The sequence below is a fragment of the Gallinula chloropus genome (assembly GCF_964237585.1).
Source record: "Gallinula chloropus genome assembly, chromosome: 13".
Taxonomy (NCBI): Eukaryota; Metazoa; Chordata; class Aves; order Gruiformes; family Rallidae; genus Gallinula; species Gallinula chloropus.
In genome coordinates this window covers 13,995,086-14,009,995 of record NC_140098.1, presented here as the reverse complement: position 1 = coordinate 14,009,995, position 14,910 = coordinate 13,995,086, and the positions used below count along the sequence as shown (strand labels likewise).

The 14,910-nt window shown below is 67.7% G+C and overlaps 3 protein-coding genes across 3 annotated transcripts; 2 read left to right on the top strand and 1 right to left on the bottom strand.

Moving 5' to 3' along the window:
• Nucleotides 1-3,040: 3,040 nt before the first annotated feature.
• Nucleotides 3,041-5,345, top strand: HAS3 (hyaluronan synthase 3; the record flags this gene model as incomplete). Its single annotated transcript, XM_084270326.1, has 3 exons — nucleotides 3,041-3,661; nucleotides 4,201-4,302; nucleotides 4,422-5,345. The coding sequence occupies 3 exons, from the start codon at nucleotides 3,041-3,043 to the stop codon at nucleotides 5,343-5,345; spliced, it is 1,647 nt and encodes a 548-aa protein (XP_084126452.1).
• A 1,614-nt stretch (nucleotides 5,346-6,959) lies between these two features.
• CHTF8 (chromosome transmission fidelity factor 8) lies at nucleotides 6,960-8,077 on the bottom strand (the record flags this gene model as incomplete). The annotated part of the gene is made up of 3 exons (XM_084269960.1): nucleotides 6,960-7,292; nucleotides 7,376-7,493; nucleotides 8,055-8,077. The coding sequence occupies 3 exons, from the start codon at nucleotides 8,075-8,077 to the stop codon at nucleotides 7,080-7,082; spliced, it is 354 nt and encodes a 117-aa protein (XP_084126086.1). The 3' UTR covers nucleotides 6,960-7,079.
• Nucleotides 8,078-8,527: 450 nt separating this feature from the next.
• UTP4 (UTP4 small subunit processome component) lies at nucleotides 8,528-14,738 on the top strand. Its single transcript, XM_084270119.1, has 16 exons — nucleotides 8,528-8,721; nucleotides 9,497-9,688; nucleotides 9,766-9,850; nucleotides 9,939-10,028; nucleotides 10,131-10,339; nucleotides 10,955-11,126; nucleotides 11,210-11,301; nucleotides 11,678-11,774; nucleotides 12,050-12,114; nucleotides 12,611-12,733; nucleotides 12,862-13,021; nucleotides 13,319-13,425; nucleotides 13,612-13,707; nucleotides 13,885-14,070; nucleotides 14,180-14,290; nucleotides 14,557-14,738. The coding sequence occupies exons 1-16, from the start codon at nucleotides 8,563-8,565 to the stop codon at nucleotides 14,671-14,673; spliced, it is 2,061 nt and encodes a 686-aa protein (XP_084126245.1). The 5' UTR covers nucleotides 8,528-8,562; the 3' UTR covers nucleotides 14,674-14,738.
• Nucleotides 14,739-14,910: the final 172 nt, after the last annotated feature.

Below are 14,910 nucleotides of genomic sequence, written 5' to 3'. Positions count from 1 at the left end.
GGGTGGGGATGGAGCCTTTTTGGGTGCCCAGGGGAGGGAAGGGGACAATCCCCAGAGGCAGCAGCTGAGCCCTAAGCTGCAGCTTCAGCCAAACCCGAGTGATTTCCTTGGGGTGGGGGGCAGGGGGAAGCAGAGCCATTGTGGTGCTGGGGAAGGCCCTGCACCCCTTCCCCACATCTCCCTCACTGCAGGGTCTGAGGGTAGAGGCCTCCCACCACAGCACTGGGACACCCCCCCCCCTGCTCCATGCTGGGGCTGCTGGGAGCATTGTGGGGGTGCTGTGGGACCATCGCGTGTCACCATGTGCTCAGGGACATCCCAGCATCGATGTCACCCCCCTCCCTCCAGCTGGGGCAGCTCCCACGGGTGCTGCAGCACCACGGGCCCTGCTCCTGTGCTGGGAGCTGCTGTGCAGGGGAGGCAGGGATGGGGCTGGGGGTGCTCAGGGGCCCAGCCTGGAGCTCCCCTCATGCTGGGCAGCCCCCAGCCCCGCTACACAGCGGGGCTGGGGGCTGCCCAGCATGGGGGGAGCTCCAGGCAGGGCCCCCCAAGCACCCCCATGCCTCACTGTGCACAGCCCACTTCCCATCTCTCCTGTGCCGTACCGGATGGCGTGAGGGGCCCAACACCCCCCTTCCCTTCCCTTCCCTTCCCTTCCAGCTTGGGGGTGCCGGGCTGTGTCTCCACCCCCAGTGAAGCCGCCGGCGCTGGGCCCACAGCTCACGGTGCCGCTGGGACGGGGGGTTGCGCGGGCGGCGGGGAGCGCATTGTCCTCACCGGAGGAGCGGCGGCGGCGGCGGCCGAGCACGGCTCCTGCCTCTCAGCATCACCAGCTGCACCGGTGCCGGGCCGCAGGCGCACGCTGGGATGCTGCCGTACCGGCTGCGCCTCTCCGGGCCCGGCTGCGAGCAGCAGAGGACAGATTTTTGAATGAAAAGTCCCTTTTGATGGCGCTGGCCGGGCGCTGGCCGTCCGCCCTGCCGCGGGGAACAAGGAGCCGGCTGTGCCGGAGGAGGAGGGAGTTGGGTTTCCACCTTGGGCGGCCGGCAACGGGGGACAGGCACCCGGCAGCCACCGGCGCACCGAAAGGTAAAGGGGCTGTGGGGTGACTCTGGGGCTGGGACCTTGCTGAGGGGCACTGGGGAGGGCTGTGGGCTGGGGACACGCTGCTCTTGGCCCCCTCGCCGCTCGCCGCAGCCCCCCACGTGTGCCCGGCGGCGCCGCAGCGGTGACACAGGCGCGACCACATCGGGTCCGACCCCATCGCGTGGGGCTTCGCACCTCCCTGCCCCACCGGTGCTGGGCTCAGCCCGGCCTCGTGGGGATGCGCTGGTGGTGCCAGGGGTCCCAGCGTGTCCCTGCCCCATCCACGGCCTCACCGGTGTCCTCACCGCTCCCCCCCCGGGTGCTGTGCTGGCACCCATGGTGGGGGTTCCCAGCTGGCATTGCCCTGTGCGGGGGTCTCAGCTGGGGGGACCCTCCTGGCTCAGCATCACCTCGCACCCAGCCCCCACCCAGCAGGACTCGCTGGCCCCGGTCAGGGTGAGGGACCCAAAAGTGCTGGATTTGAGCACAAAGCTGGGGTTGCGGCTCCCCTGGGCTCAGCACGGTCCCTCAGCCGGGCACAGGGACGCTGTGGGCACCCTGGTGTCCCCGGGGTGCCCCTCGTCGTCCCTGGAACCCCTCGGCTGCGCGGACACGCCTGGGGCACCCCGGGGGACCCCCGGCTGCGGGGACGCGGTGACACCGGGAGGTGGGAGATGGGGTGGCCGCGGGGGTGGTGGCGGGGAGGGGGCGCTGGGGGTGTCCTGCGTGGCCCAGGGCTGCCCCGGCGGACGAGTCGTGACCGGTCCCCGGTGCCCGTGGCTCCCGCCCGGTGCCGCCGGTCGCTCCCGCAGTGCGGGGCTGGGGCCGGTGCCAGGTGCTGCCGGTGCCGGGCGGATCCCCGCGGGCTGCGGGCGGGGCCGGCGCCGGTGCCGGGGTTGGTAGCGGTGCCGCCGGTGCCGGTGCCGGTGCCGGGCGGGGCCCCCGCGGGCTGCGGGCGGTGCCGGCCCCGCCACGATATAAAGGGGCCGCGCGGGCCGGGCCGGGCGCATAGCGGCGGCGGCCGGGGGGAGCGGCGGCACCGGCAGCTCCACGGTGAGTCCCGGTCCCGGTCCCGGTCCCGGTCCCGGTCCCGGTCCCGGTCCCGGTCCCGGTCCCGGTCCCGGTCCCGGTCCCGGTCCCGGTCCCGGTCCCGGTCCCTCCTCTCGCCCGGGGCGCCCCCGCGGCGCTGCACGGCCCCGCCGGCAGCGTGGAGCCGGTACCGGCTGCACCGGCGGCTGCGGAGCCGGTGGGGGGGAGCCGGGAGCTGTGGGGCCTGGGGGGGCTTGTAGGGGTCTGGGGGAGGGCGGGAGCTGCCCGGCGGGAGCTGCCGGGGGCGGGGGGGTTCCCTGGGACTGGCTCTGTGCCCTGCCCGCGCCCCTTCACGTGTTCGTACGCCCCCCGCCCGCACCCCCTTGACTTGCCCCGGCCGTGCCGCGCTGCAGCCGCCGCTCTGCAGCCCCGGGCCCGGTTCCTGCGGCGGGTGTGGGGGGGTGGTCCTGGCGCTGCCGGCCCTGCTGCGGGGGTCTCGCCCGGCCGGGGGCTTGGGGTGGCCGTGGGACGAGCTGAGCCCCCCTCCCCTGGGGACACCCGGGGCCGGGTCCCCGGTGTCCCCGTGCCCTTCCCTGTCCTTCTCCCGGGAATGCCCGCGGTCCCGCCTGGCTGCAGGGGGACGGTGTGTGGGCAGACGGTGGGATGCTCAGGACCCCCCAATCCCTCCCCTGGCTCTGTGGAGGTGTGTGGGTGCATGGTGGGATGCTCGGGACCCCACAATCCCTCCCCTGGCCCCGTGGAGGCACTGGGAAGGTCTCGGTCCCAAACCGGTGACTAGTGAGGGACAGGGTGGCTGTGGGGCAGCAGACACGTGGGGGTCTCCCAGTTTTCCCCTTCTGGGGAGCCAGGCAGCGGTTCCTGCCACCCCCTCGGCCCTGACACTGCCTGTTTTGTCCCCCCCCAGATGCCAGTGAGCCTCTCCACAGCCCTGCGTGTCGTCGGGACCAGCCTCTTCGCCTTGGCGGTGCTGGGGGGCATCCTCGCCGCCTACGTCACGGGGTACCAGTTCATCCACACCGAGAAGCACTACCTCTCCTTCGGGCTCTACGGGGCCATCCTGGGGCTGCACCTCTTCATCCAGAGCCTCTTTGCCTTCCTGGAGCACCGGCGCATGCGGGGCGAGGGGCAGCCGGTGCGGCTGGGGCGGTCGGTGGCCCTTTGCATCGCCGCCTACCAGGAGGATCCCGACTACCTGAAGAAGTGCCTGCGCTCCGTCAAGCGCATCGCCTTCCCCGACCTCAAAGTGGTGATGGTGGTGGATGGGAACGGCCCCGATGACACCTACATGCTGGACATCTTCCACGACGTGATGGGCTCCGAGTGCTCGGGCAGCTACGTCTGGAGGAGCAACTTCCACGAGTGGGGAGAGGGGGAAACTGAGGCCGGGCTGCAGGAAGGGCTGTCCCGGGTCCAGGCGCTGGTGCGCGGCAACACCTACTCCTGCATCCTCCAGAAGTGGGGCGGGAAGCGGGAGGTGATGTACACGGCCTTCCGGGCGCTCGGAGACTCCGTGGACTACGTCCAGGTGGATGCATGGGTCAGGTGGGGGGGCTTGTGGGGGGGCTATGGGCAGTGGGTGCCCTGCCAGAGCAGGGGGGCTGTGGGTGGTGTGGGAGAACCAGCACCCAGCACCCATCTGCCTGGCTCTGGCTCTGTCCCTTCCATGCCAGCTGTGAGCTGCCAGCACCGGTGTGGGGGGTCAAAGTGCCACCAAGATGGCCAGAGGGATGTAGCGTTGCCCACCCCGCTGCCCACCAGCTGCCTGGTGGCACGGGCATGATGCGCCCCAGGCTGGCGTGACCCCGTGTGTCACCACACAGGGTGTCAGGCCCCACGTGTGGGTGGCATCCCAGGACAGGGTCCCGTGGCAGGGCTGGGTGTCCCGGGGGGGGCAGCGGTGGCCGGGCACCGCGGGGCGCTCCGCTCCCTGCCACCGCCTGCCGGTCTCCAGAGCTCTGCCTCGTCTCGCCGGCCGCGGCTCGGGCTTGCCTGGCTGCGGGCTGGGCCGTCTGCCGGGCGTGCGTGGGCGGCGGGAGCGGGGCTCGACGTTCCCTCTGCCCCCAGGTGTGTGACTCAGACACGGTGCTGGACCCCGCCTGCACCGCAGAGATGCTCCGCATCCTGGAGGCCGACCCCCGCGTCGGCGGCGTTGGCGGTGACGTCCAGGTAGGGTATCCAGGGAGGGTGTCCAGGGAGGGTATCCCAGCCGGGGGGAGCGTGCCGGTGTGGGGTGGGGGTCGTGGTGGTGCTGGGTCTCACCCCCCTCCCTCCCTTCCCCTCCCCAGATCCTGAACAAGTACGACTCGTGGCTGTCCTTCCTGAGCAGCGTGCGGTACTGGATGGCCTTCAACGTGGAGCGCGCCTGCCAGTCCTACTTCGGGTGCGTGCAGTGCATCAGCGGGCCCCTGGGCATGTACCGCAACGCCCTCCTGCAGCAGTTCCTCGAGGACTGGTACCACCAGACCTTCCTGGGCAGCAAGTGCAGCTTCGGGGACGACCGGCACCTCACCAACCGCGTGCTCAGCCTGGGCTACCAGACCAAGTACACGGCTCGCTCCAAGTGCCTGACAGAGACCCCCACCCGCTACCTGCGCTGGCTCAACCAGCAGACCCGCTGGAGCAAGTCCTACTTCCGCGAGTGGCTCTACAACGCCCTGTGGTTCCACAAGCACCACCTCTGGATGACCTACGAGTCGGTGGTGACCGGCTTCTTCCCCTTCTTCCTCATCGCCACCGTCATCCAGCTCTTCTACCGCGGCCGCATCTGGAACATCCTCCTCTTCCTGCTGACGGTGCAGCTGGTGGGGGTCATCAAGGCCACCTACGCCTGCTTCCTGCGGGGCAGCGCTGAGATGATCTTCATGTCCCTCTACGCCCTCCTCTACATGTCCAGCCTGCTGCCCGCCAAGCTCTTTGCCATCGCCACCATCAACAAGTCGGGCTGGGGCACCTCGGGGCGCCGCACCGTGGTGGTGAACTTCGTGGGGCTGCTGCCGGTGTCGGTGTGGGTGGCCGTGCTGCTGGGCGGGCTGGCCTACACCGCCTACAGCCAGGACCTCTTCAGCGAGACCGAGGTGGCCTTCCTCATCTCCGGCGCCATCCTCTACGCCTGCTACTGGGTGGCCCTGCTCACCCTCTACCTGGCCATCGTCGCCCGGCGCTGCGGCAAGCGCCAGGAGCAGTGTGGCTTGGCCTTCGCCGAGGTCTGACCGCGGGGAGCACCGGGGCTGGGGGTGTGTGCTGAGGATGGGCCGGTCACCATCACCCTCCTCATGGCATCACCGGTCTCGGTGCGGCCGGCACGGAGCCGCCGGGTGCTGGGCAGCGCTGAGCGCGCCCGCGGCGGCGTCTCCCACTGCCTCTTTGCCTCTTTTTATCCCCCCTCCTCCTTCTTTTGGGTTGTTTTTTCTTATTCTTCTCATTTTTTTCCCCCCCTCTCCACAACTCAGGCTGCTCACCGGGGAGGTGCCGAGCCGGCGCTACCCCGCTGCCGTACCCACCCCCCCCGGCACGCTGCGCAGAGCGCTACCAACCGGGTTTCCCCCCCCCCCCTTTTCCTCCCCCAAAACCCCACAGTCGTGGCTGGGTCCCTCCCAACCCTTTGGTGCTGTTTAACGGTGCTTTTTAACCCCACCATTGTGTGTGTGTGTCCCCTCCTCCCCCTGTTATGGTGCTATGGCAAAACCGGCTCCGCGCGGCACCGTCTCCATCCCGGCACCGCTGGCTGGTGCTCCCCACTTCTCCCCCTGTGCTGATTCCCCCACCTCATGGAGCCTTTTCCAGGGGGGGAAAAGCCAGTTGCCCCAGGAGGGCAGAGGCTCCCTTCAGCTTTGCCAAAGAGGGGGAACCCCCAGCATGATGAAATTGGGGGGGCCAAGCCCCATCCCCCCCCCCCCCCAATTTTAGGCTCAAACATGCAGACCCCCCCTCACTTTCCCCCTTAAAACCAACCCCCCCATCCACCCTTTCTACGACAGAACCTTGGGCTGGTTTTGTTTAATTTAATAAGAGGTTTTTTCTAGGAGAATTTTGTAGCTCTTTTGGTATTCTATGGTTTGTAAATCTATTTATTTTTTAAGCTGGGAGGGGATGTTGTTGTTTGTTTGGGTTGTGTTGGTGGGGTTTTTCCCCCCCCTCTCCTCCTCCTTTGTGTTTTTTTGGGGGGAGGGGGAATGGAAAAAGCAGAATGTGGTTTTATATCCTGCTGGATTTGTTGAAATAAAACAGACTTGCTGAGAGAAAAGGCTGTGTCAGAGGGGATGGGTTTGGAGGAGCTTCCCTGCCCACCGGGACCCACTGTGCCTGGGTTTGTGGTGCAGGGCCTGGCAGTGCTCAGGAAGAGCTGTTAGGGAGGGGACAAGTGATGTGGGAGAAGGTCTGGGGGCTCAGAGATAGACTCTGGTACCCCAAACTGCTGTGGGCTGGAGTTGGTGCTGGTGCTGCCTGGCAGCAGAGTGGTGCTTGTGGGTGCTGAGCCATGTGGGAGGGGACTGGGGGGCTCAGACACAGGTTCCCACACCCCAAACTGCCCTGGGATGAAGGCACAGCCAGCACTGCCCAGCAGCAACGCAGCGCTCGTGGGCATCAAGTGCTGCAGGAGGGGATCTGGGTGCCCAGACACAGGTTCCCACACCCCAAACTGCCCTGGGATGAAGGCAGAGCCCGTGCTGCCCGGCAGCAGAGTGGTGCTGATGGGTGCTGAGCACTGTGGGAGGGGCTGTGGGTGCCCAGACACACACTCTGGCACCCCAAGTTGCTGTGGGCTGGAGGCAGAGCCGGTGCTGGCCAGCAGCAGAGCAGGGCTCCTGGGTGCTGAGAGCTGCAGGAGGGGCTGTGGGTGCCCAGGGACAGGCTGCAGCACCCCAAGGTGCCCCAGGCTGAGGGGGGAGAGTCAGTGCTGGTGCTGGCTGGCAGCAGAAGGGTGCTGCAGCGCTGCTCTGAGCTCAGGCCTTCTTGGGCACGTTGGTGATGATGGGCTTGGGGCGGGTTCTGAAGAGCAGCTTGGTTTTGATGAGGGCAGTGACGGCGTAGTGGGCGTGGGGCCCTGGGGGGCCGGGCTCTCCAGCTTCCTGCTTCACCAGGACAGCAAAGGGCTTCTCCAGCGCCACCACCTTCCCGTAGAGGATGTGGTGGCCCACGATCAGCACGGGGACGCCCTGGGGAGAGGAAAGGAGAGGGAGGATGAAGAAGGGGAGCAGCCAGGCCCAGCCTGGGACACCCTAAGCAGAGTCTTCCTCACCTCCTGGGTGTAGTGCAGGTCTCCCAGCAGGTTGCCAGCCAGCCCTCCGCTCTGCCGGGGCTCAACCTCACCCTGCAGCTCCACCAGCACCCAACTCTCTGGGCTGCCATCTCCCTCTCTGCAGGGAGACAGGGGGCCTTACCTGGCTGCCCCAGTACTGGGTACCAGAGGCTGGGTGGGGTATGAGGAGGGAGGGGACAGGAGGTGGGGTATGAGGTGGGGGGTGTGTGGACAGAAGGTGGGGTGTTGGGGGGGCATGGGGACAGGAGGTGGGGTGTGTGTGTGTGTGGGGGGGACAGGAACGTGGGGGGGGATAGGAGGTGGGGTAGGGGGGGGACGGACAGGAGGTGGGGTGTGGGGGGGGGATAGGAAGGTGGGGTGGGGGGGGACAGGAGGTGGGGTGTGAGGTTGGGGGGATAAGGAGGAGGGGGGCAGATAGGAAGGTGGGGTATGGGGAGGGGGGGAGACAGGAAGGTGGGGTGTGGGGAGGGGGGGAACAGGAGGTGGGGTGTGTGAGGAGGGGGACAGGAGGTGGGGTGGGGACACACACACACACAGGAGGTGGGGTGTGAGGAGGGGGGGGACAGGAAGGTGGGGTGGGGGATAGGAAGGTGGGGCGTCAGGGGAGGGGGATAGGAAGGTGGGGGGACAGGAGGGGGGGTGGAGTGGGAGCTCTCACCTGGACACGACGATCTGCACCATGCTGCGAGAAACGGGGAGGCGGGGGGGGGGGCGGGGAATGAAGTTAAGGCGGGCGTGGGACCCCCCCCATCCCTGTCATCCCCCTCCTGCCACCTCCCACCGGGCTCCCGCCGCCCCGGGGCCGCTGGAGGGCACCAGAACCCGCGATCCGCGGGTTCTGGTGCCCTCCAGCGGCCCCGGGGCGGCGGGAGCCCGGCCTGTCCCGGTGCCCGGTGCCTCCCGCCTCCCCTCCAGGTCCCTCCCACTCCCCCCAGCCCCCGATCCCGCCCGCTCACCCATTCCCATCCCCCATCCCCCCCTTTAATCCCCCCAACACCCCAAGCCCGGTGCTCACACCCCGGTAACGACACCCGAATCTCCCGCCGCTCCTTCTCCCCTCCCCAGCTCCCTTCTTCTTCTTCCGCTTCCGGTAGAAGGAGGACGACCCACTTCCGCTTCCGGTCCCACACGTGGGGGGCTGCGCGCCGCCGGCGCCCGGCCCGGGGATGGGGGAGTTCGAAGTGCACCGGGTGCGCTTCTTCGGCCTGGTGCCGGCCGGGGTGCGCTGCCTGGCCTGTCACCCCCGCGGGGCGCGCCTGGCCCTGGCCCGCACCGACGGCACCGTCGAGATCTTCAACTTCGCCGCCAACTACTACCAGGAGAAGGTGGGGGGGGGGGCAGCCGGGACGGGATGTAACGGGTGTTACCGGCCGTTGCCGGGCCGTACCGAGCCTTACAGGGCTTCAAGGGGTCGGGCTGGGCTTTACCGGGTATTACCGGGCTTTACCGGGACGTTCCGAGCCTTACAGGGCTTCACTGGGTCGGGCTGGGCTTTACTGGGTATTAACGGGCTGTACCGAGCCTTACAGGGCTTCACCGGGTCGGGCTGGGCTTTACCGGGCTGTACTGAGCCTTACAGGGCCGTGCTGGGCACTACCCATTCGGGCCGGGCTTTACTGGGCCTGACTGGTCAGTGCCGAGGCATACCGGGCCCCTCCAGGGTACTACCGGGCTTTACGGGGCTGGACCAGTCCTTGCTGGGTGGTACTAGACATTACCAGGCGTTACCAGGCTGTGTGGAGCCCATACTGGGTATTACTGGGCTTTACTGGGCTGGACTGAGCCTTATGGGGCTGGGACAGACCTTACTGGTCTGTGCTGAGCCGTACTGGGCATTGCCGGGCATTACTGGGCTGTATACGGGTATTGCCGGGCTGTACTGGGTGTTACTGGGCTGTACTGGGTGTTACTGGGCTGTAATGGGTATTGCTGGGTGTTGTTGGGCTGTAATGGGTATTACTGGGTGGTGTTGGGCTGTACTGGGTGTTAACTGGGCTGTACTGGGTATTACTGGGTGTTACTGGGCTGTAATGGGTATTACTGGGCGTTGCTGGTCTGTACTGGGCGTTACTGGTCCACGCCGTGTCCCTGGTGCGGCAGGTGATCCCCGGGAGCGAGGCGCGCTCGGTGGAAGCGCTGTGCTGGGCGGCGGGGGACCGGCTCTTCGGGGCCGGGCTCGGCGGGGACATCACGGAGTTGGACCTGGCGCGGCTGCGCGCGGCCCGGCCCGTGGACGGCGCCGGGGGGCCCATCTGGAGCATGGCGGCCAACGGCGACGGCACGCAGCTGGCGGTGAGCGGGGCGGGGGCCGGGGGGGCTGCGGCGCAGGGCGGGGCTGCGGGCGCGGGGGCTGACCGGCTGTCCCCCAGGCTGGCTGTGAGGACGGCTCCGTGAAGCTCTTCCAGGTCATTCCCGGCGGGATCCAGTTCGAGCGGAACCTGGACCGGCGGAAAGGTGAGAGCAGGAGGGTGTGGAGTGCCCCGCGGTGTCACCCCGCCGCCGCCGCGACCCCGGGGTCACATCCCGACTTCCCTCCCCGCAGGCCGCATCCTGTGCCTCTCCTGGCACCCCGCGGGCACCCACATCGCCGCCGGCTCCATCGACGCCATCCGCGTCTTGGACGTGCGCTCGGGTAACTGCCCCGGCCCGGCCCCCTCAGCGGGGGGGGCTGCTGGCACCCCCCATCCCACCGTGGGTCCCCTCACCGCCCCCACCCATCCCTGCCGCCCCCCAGGCCAGACCGTGCAGCGGATCATGGTGAACTACCAGGTGCAGAAGGGGAAGCGGGAGTGCATCATCTGGGGCGTCGCCTTCCTCTCCTCCGGCGCCGTTGCCACCGCCGACTCCTTCGGGAGGGTGCAGTTCTGGGACTGGGAGCGGGGGACGCTGCAGGAGTCCCACACCGTCAGCACCTCGGCTGTCCTCTCAATGGCTGTGTCTGAGGTACAGGTGACCTGCCTGGCCTGGGTCCAGTTCTGGGCTCCTCACCATCAGAAGGACAGTGAGGTCCTGGAGCGAGTCCAGAGAAGGGCAACCAGGCTGGGGAAGGGGCTGGAGGGCAAATCCTCTGAGGAGCAGCTGAGGGAGCTGGGGGTGTTGAGCCTGGAGAAGAGGAGGCTGAGGGGAGACCTTCTGCCCACCTCCCCTGCCCTGCCAGGAGGGTGCAGAGAGGTGGGCGATGGTCTCTTCAGCCAGGGGACAGGAGCTGGGACAAGGGGCAATGGGCTGAAGCTGCCCCAGGGCAGGGTCAGCTCAGCTGGGAGGGGAAAGTTCTTCCCTGGCAGAGTTGTGGGGCTGTGGCACAGGCTGCCCAGGGAGGGGCTGAGTCACCCTGAGGGGAGATGAGGTGCTCAGGGGTCTGGGGCAGCACAGGATGGGAATGGTTGGACTTGATGATCTTAAAGGTCTTTTCCAGCCTGGTGACTCTAATCCTGTGACCCCCCCCTCCTTCCCAAAGTGGTTGGGGACCCAGCTCAGCTCCTCTGCGCTGTGCTGGGGGTGCTGGAGCAGGAGCCACCCATCCCTGTGAACCCCACAAGCCCCCTTTTGTGCTGGCAGAAGGAGGACAGCATCATCGTGGGCACCTCGACCGGGGCCACCTACCAGTTCCAGCTGCTGCCGGTGAAGATGGGCAGCCTGGAGAAGCGCTGGGTGCGGACAAAGCCCTTCCAGCATCACACCCACGACGTGCGCGCTGTGGCGCACAGCTCCACCGCGCTCATCTCCGGGGGTAGGGCAGCCCGTGGGCACGGGGAGGGCTCAGCTCTCTCCCTACCCTGGTACTGGTTCAGCTGATCTCTGCTTGGTTTCCAGGCCTGGACGCCCAGCTGGTGATCCGCCCGCTGATGGAGAAGGTCCAGAGGAAGGGCTACGACGCAGCGCTCCGCAAGTTCACCTTTCCCCATGTGAGTGCTGCTCTGGGGCTGGCAGGGAGCTGGAGGAGGCTGGCTGGAAGAGGCTGGCTCTCCCTGCCTGCCCTGGTCCCCTCCCTGTCCCTCCGGATCCCCTCCCTGCCCAGCTGGGTCCCCTCCCTGCCCCACCAGGTCCCCTCCTTGCCCCCACATCCACCACCCCGAGTCCCCTCCCTGCCCCTCCAGGTCTGTAGGTTCCTGCCCTGGAGGGGGTGAGGAGGTACAAGCTTGTCTTGCTGGTCCTGCTGGGTCTCCCATCTCCAGGCTCCCATGCCATGGGACCCAGTCCTGCCTCTCCCCCACCCCGGCACCCCAGGGCGTTTCGGCTCTGGCCCAGCCCTTTATCCCAGGCTGCGGGTTCTTTCTGCAGCGCCGCCTCGTCTCCTGTGCCAGGAAAGCCCGGCTGCTCCTCTTCCAGTTCTCCCAGCACCTGGAGCTCTGGAGACTGGGCTCCACCGATGAGACTGGTGAGTTGCAAGGCCCAGCTCTCAGGCACAAGCCCTGTGGCTTCCTTCCACACAACCCTGCGCCGGTGGGACGGCTGCCTGTCCCCTGCCTGGGCTGGGCAGCCTGTGGGAACCTGTGCTCCTGGCTGGGCCAGGCCCTGGGGATCCCAGCCTCGGGGTCAGGGGGCTGGGAAAGGGGCTGGGGAAGGGTCCATTCCCCCTCGCAGGCTCTCATCAGGACCCATGCGGTTCCCCCCAGTGTCACTGACGCCCTGTGTGGTTTCTTGTCACCCCAGGACAGGATGGTGAGGTCCTTCCCTTGCGCCGCATGCCTGAGCACCTGGTGCAGCTCAAGAGCAAGGTAGGGCTGAGGGTCTGCCCCGGGAGGGGGTTTGTGGGCTCTCATCTGCCCCAGGGCCTGCCCTGGTGTGGGAGGGGGTTTGTGGGCTCTCATCTACCTCAGGGCCTGCCCTGGTGTGGGAGGGGGTTTGTGGGCTCTCATCTGCCCCAGGGCCTGCCCTGGTGTGGGAGGGGGTTTGTGGGCTCTCGTCTGCCCCGGGGCCTGTCCTGGTGTGGGAGGGGGTTCAGGGGCTCCTGTCTGCCCTGGTGTGGGACGGGGTTCGGGGGCTCCCATCTGCCCCAGTGCCTGCCCTGGTGTGGGAGGGGGTTCAGGGGCTCCTGTCTGCCCTGGTGTGGGAGGGGCTTCGGGGGCTCCCATCTGCCCCTGTGCCTGCCCCGGTGTGGGAGGGGGATTCGGGGGCTCCCACTCTCCCTCTGAGGGCTGAGCCTGTGCTGGGCTGGTGGGGGAAGCTCTGGCAGGCCTGAGCCCCCCTTGCTCAGCGTCTCTGCCTGCTCAGGGTCCTGAGCACATCTACTGCAGCTGCGTCTCGCCCTGCGGCGCCTGGGTCGCCTACGCCACGGCCACCCGCTTCCACCTCTACCGAGTGCGGTACCAGGGCGACGGCATCAGCGTCAAGAAGGTGAGGGGTGTGAATGGGGGGGGTGGGTCCCAAGGGGTTTGGGGGGCTGGCACGTGCAGTGTGGTTCACAGGGAGCGCAGGCAGCAGTGGTGGGTGGCTGACAGTGCTGCTTTCTGCCCCCCCACAAGGTCCCCAAAGTGCCCAAGCTGCCGCTCCCAGCCTACCAGCTCCAGTTCTCTGCTGACTCCGGCAGCCTCCTGGTCGCCTCCGCTCGAGGCTCCGTCCACGTCCTGCAGCTGCTGGAGCCGGGGGGCTGCAGACACCTCCACACGCTTCGGCCGCCCTCAGGTTGGGGTTGGGGGGGAGAGAGGGGGGTTGGGGGTGGAGTTAGGGAGGTGCTGGGCATCCCTGGGCAATGTGTGCAGGGCTGAGTGTGTCATTCCCCCCCCCCCTTTCCACCCCTGTGGTGTGTGGGTCCTTCCCCTCTGCCCCGTATCTCGGGCACCCTCATGGCCTGACATAGGTTGGGGAGGGGGGCAGCTGGATCAACTGTGAGGATGTGTGGGTCTGGATGTCCCTAGGGATGGGTCTGGGGGCTCCTTTCAGGCCTGAGCCCCTCTTACAGCTGTGTTGGTGCTCTTGCAGGGTGCCCTGAGGCCGTGTACCTGCTGGCAGCGAGCGCAGACGGGCACTGGGTGGCTGCAGTTGGTGGGGACTGGGTGATCCATGTCTACAACCTGAAATGCTTTGAGGTAGGAGCCAGGTGCCCGAGGGGAACAACCCCCACTGCCCTCCTGCCTTGGAGGGCCAGGGGACGGCAGGTTTGCTGCGTGGGACCCCTCCCTGGCTGTGGGTGGTGTGGGACTGGGGGTGGGAAGGGGGTTTGGACTCGGAGGCCCCCGGTAGCTCTGTCAGCACCCCGTCCTCCTGCCTTGCAGCATCACTGCACGGTGCCCACCTACAGCTGCGCGGTGACGGCCGTCGCCATCCACCCCAGCACCAACAACCTCGTCATCGCCTACTCAGACCAGCAGGTAGGAGCTCTCCTCTCACAGCCCTTGTGGCTCTGGCCCCTTTCCCTGTGCTGGGAGAACCGTGGCTCTGGCTGGCACGTGGAGCCAGCTGGAGCAGGGGCTGCCCGTGCGCTGGGGTGACACTGGGGAGCCCCAGAGCTCACAAACCATCGTGTCTGCCCTGTCCTGCCCCTGCAGCTGTTCGAGTTCAGCATCCCTGAGAAGCAGTACACGGCCTGGAGCCACACGGTGCAGAGCTGTGGGCTGCACAGGCTCTGGCTGGAGAGGGACTCGCCCATCACCCACATCACCTTCAACCCCAAGAACCCCTCACACATCCTGCTCCACGACCTCTACATGTTCTGCGTCCTCGACAAGTCCCTGGTGAGCCCGTGTCCTGCTCGGGAGGGCTGGGGCCGTGCCCTGGGCATCCCCCCAGCCCCGGGGCAGCGGTCTGGGCGGTGCTGACACAGGCCCTGCGCTCTCCTCACAGCCCCTGCCAGATGACAGTGCCATCCTGATGAACCAGAGCACCCTGAAGCAGCTCCCAGAGACCGCCAGGCAGCGGCAGCTCCACGCCTTCAAGATCTGCAAGAAGTTCCAGGTTGGTGACGGTGCAGCTGGGTGCATGTGGGCTGGAGGAGGGGCTGTACCCCAGCAGAGCTCGGTCTTGGTCCCCAACCTGCTTGCTGCCCATCTCACCAGCTCCCCTTGAGGCCGCTGTGGCACAGCCCCCCCAGCACTGCCCCTGCTTTTGGCTAAGCCTCAGCACAGCCCTGCTGGCCCAACTGGCAAACAGAGGTGGGGGCTGAGACCACCCTCTTCCTCCCCGGGGGGCTGACACCACCCTCTTCCTCCCCTGCCGTGCAGCCCCTGCTCTTTGCGGACCTGCTGGAGGAGAACTGCCTGGTGGTGGTGGAGCGGCCCATCATGGACATCAAAACCCAGCTCCCCCTGCCCGTCCAACAGAAGAAATTCGGCACCTGAGGGGCCAGAACAAGTGGCAGGAGCTGGGGGATGGAGGGAAGGGGGGCGGGGGGTGTGTGTGTGTGTGGCCCGGGCCTGGGGCTGGCGCAATAAACCTGCTCTTGGGCTCAGCTGGGGGCTCCTTCTTGCCCCGCGGGGCTCGCTCGTCTCGGGGCGGTGGGATCAGCCTGACCCCCAACCCCCATCTCCGGGGGCCGGTCCCGCTCCCCGGGGCTGCTGCGGGACAGGGCGGCAGCG

Bases quoted from the DNA above. Each gene is read 5' to 3' on its own strand.
- UTP4 (XM_084270119.1), top strand. From the start codon at position 8,563: ATGGGGGAGTTCGAAGTGCACCGGGTGCGCTTCTTCGGCCTGGTGCCG. The intron at 10,029-10,130 runs GTAACTGCCCCG...GCCGCCCCCCAG, and splicing joins CGTCTTGGACGTGCGCTCGG to GCCAGACCGTGCAGCGGATC. The intron at 14,071-14,179 runs GTGAGCCCGTGT...CTCTCCTCACAG, and splicing joins GCGTCCTCGACAAGTCCCTG to CCCCTGCCAGATGACAGTGC.